This window comes from Nanorana parkeri, unplaced genomic scaffold (genome assembly GCF_000935625.1).
Source record: "Nanorana parkeri isolate BGI_ZX_2015 unplaced genomic scaffold, ASM93562v1 scaffold748, whole genome shotgun sequence".
NCBI lineage: Eukaryota > Metazoa > Chordata > Amphibia > Anura > Dicroglossidae > Nanorana > Nanorana parkeri.
Window position 1 is genome coordinate 509,616 of NW_017307016.1, and position 1,587 is coordinate 511,202.

The 1,587-nt window shown below is 36.9% G+C and overlaps 1 protein-coding gene across 1 annotated transcript; it reads right to left on the reverse strand.

The window, feature by feature from the left end:
* Positions 1-255: 255 nt before the first annotated feature.
* LOC108793434 (olfactory receptor 5V1-like) lies at positions 256-1,149 on the reverse strand. The gene has a single exon (XM_018564383.1). The coding sequence runs from the start codon at positions 1,147-1,149 to the stop codon at positions 256-258; it is 894 nt and encodes a 297-aa protein (XP_018419885.1).
* Between the last annotated feature and the right edge of the window lie 438 nt (positions 1,150-1,587).

Sequence of the window (1,587 nt, forward strand, 5' to 3'; positions counted from 1 at the left end):
CCTATCGGTAATTTTCCTTTCCTGATGCCAGTACATGGCAGCATACAGGACCCTCCCATGGCTTTCGCATTGAGTACTTGTTACGAGAATGGTGGCCTTGGGAGGCGGACTTTAATTTATAGTATAACTGGTCTTGTGATTGGGCTGGGGGCGGAGCCATACCCATTGTATGCTGCCATGTATTGGCGTCAGGAAAGGAAAATTACAGATAGGAAAGTATACAATTTTCCATTTTCTCTCCGTCAGTAAGTTGCATCAAGTTAAGATCCAGAACCTCAAATATTTTTCCTTCACGTGCATCATTGCTCTCAACACCTCTTTGTTTCTTAAGGTGTAGACCAGGGGGTTTAAAAATGGGACCAGAGCTGTGTATAGTAAGGCGAGCAATTTCTCCTGTTCCTGAGAATGTTCCGACTCGAGGACTGTATAGGTGCCAAGCACTCCGCCATAAAACAATATCACAATGGTGACATGTGAGGAGCAGCTGGAGAAAGCTTTGACTCTTCCTTCTGAGCTCCGTATCTTTGCGATGGTGGAGATGATGCAGATGTAGGAAGTCAAAATCAAGACAAAAGGTAAAAACCCCAAAACAACAATAATGGCTAAGAGATACTTTTGGATGATTGAGGTGTCACTGCTGGCCAGTTTTATCATGATCTTCAAATCGCAATAAAAATGATTAATATTGTGGGAATGGCAGAATTCCGCGCGCGACAATATGAGAGACTGCGTCAGAGCGTTCAAGAACCCCACAAACCAAGAAGCGGCAGCCAGCAGAATGCAAACGATTTTTTTCATTACAACCGCGTAATGTAGAGGAACGCAAATGGCGATATATCGGTCATAAGCCATGGATGTTAATAGAAAGAATTCTGTTCCAATACAAAATACAAAAATAAACAGCTGGGTGAAGCATGCCGGGAAAGTGATTGTGTCATCACCGGATTGTGTGATGGCTAAAAATTTAGGAAGAGTGTCTGAGACATAAATGATGTCCTGGACGGAGAGGTTACACAGGAAAAAATACATGGGGGTGTGAAGGTGAGATATCAGACATATGAGACTAATGATAATAACATTCCCCAATACAGTCAATGAATACATCAAAAATATAACTGTGAAGATCACAAGCTGAGAATGTCCGGACATGACAAAGGAGAGGAGGTGAAATTCATTTCCCACTGTACAATTATTTAAATAGCCATCCATTGTTCCTACTAAAAAATGATATTATTATTTTTATATTTCATTTAAAATATGTAAAATAATTACACGGACAAATAGACTGATAGGCAATGCAGGCAGATAGATAGATAAATAATAAATAAGATAAATAATAAATAAGATAAATACTTTTGCAAAAATACATTTATAAATATTAATAATTGTAATTATTATATCAACACATATAGATTGAGATAGACAGATAGATAGATAGATAATTTTCACGTTGTGTCTGTAATAACTTCAATATATAGGTATATAGATAAGTCACAAAATATGCCAAATTGTTATAAAAATGCATTTAAATTACAATTAAATGAAATGTAAAATTTTTATTTTCTGAATCTGCAAATAATTGCATTG

Bases quoted from the DNA above. Each gene is read 5' to 3' on its own strand.
- LOC108793434 (XM_018564383.1), bottom strand. From the start codon at position 1,149: ATGTCCGGACATTCTCAGCTTGTGATCTTCACAGTTATATTTTTGATG.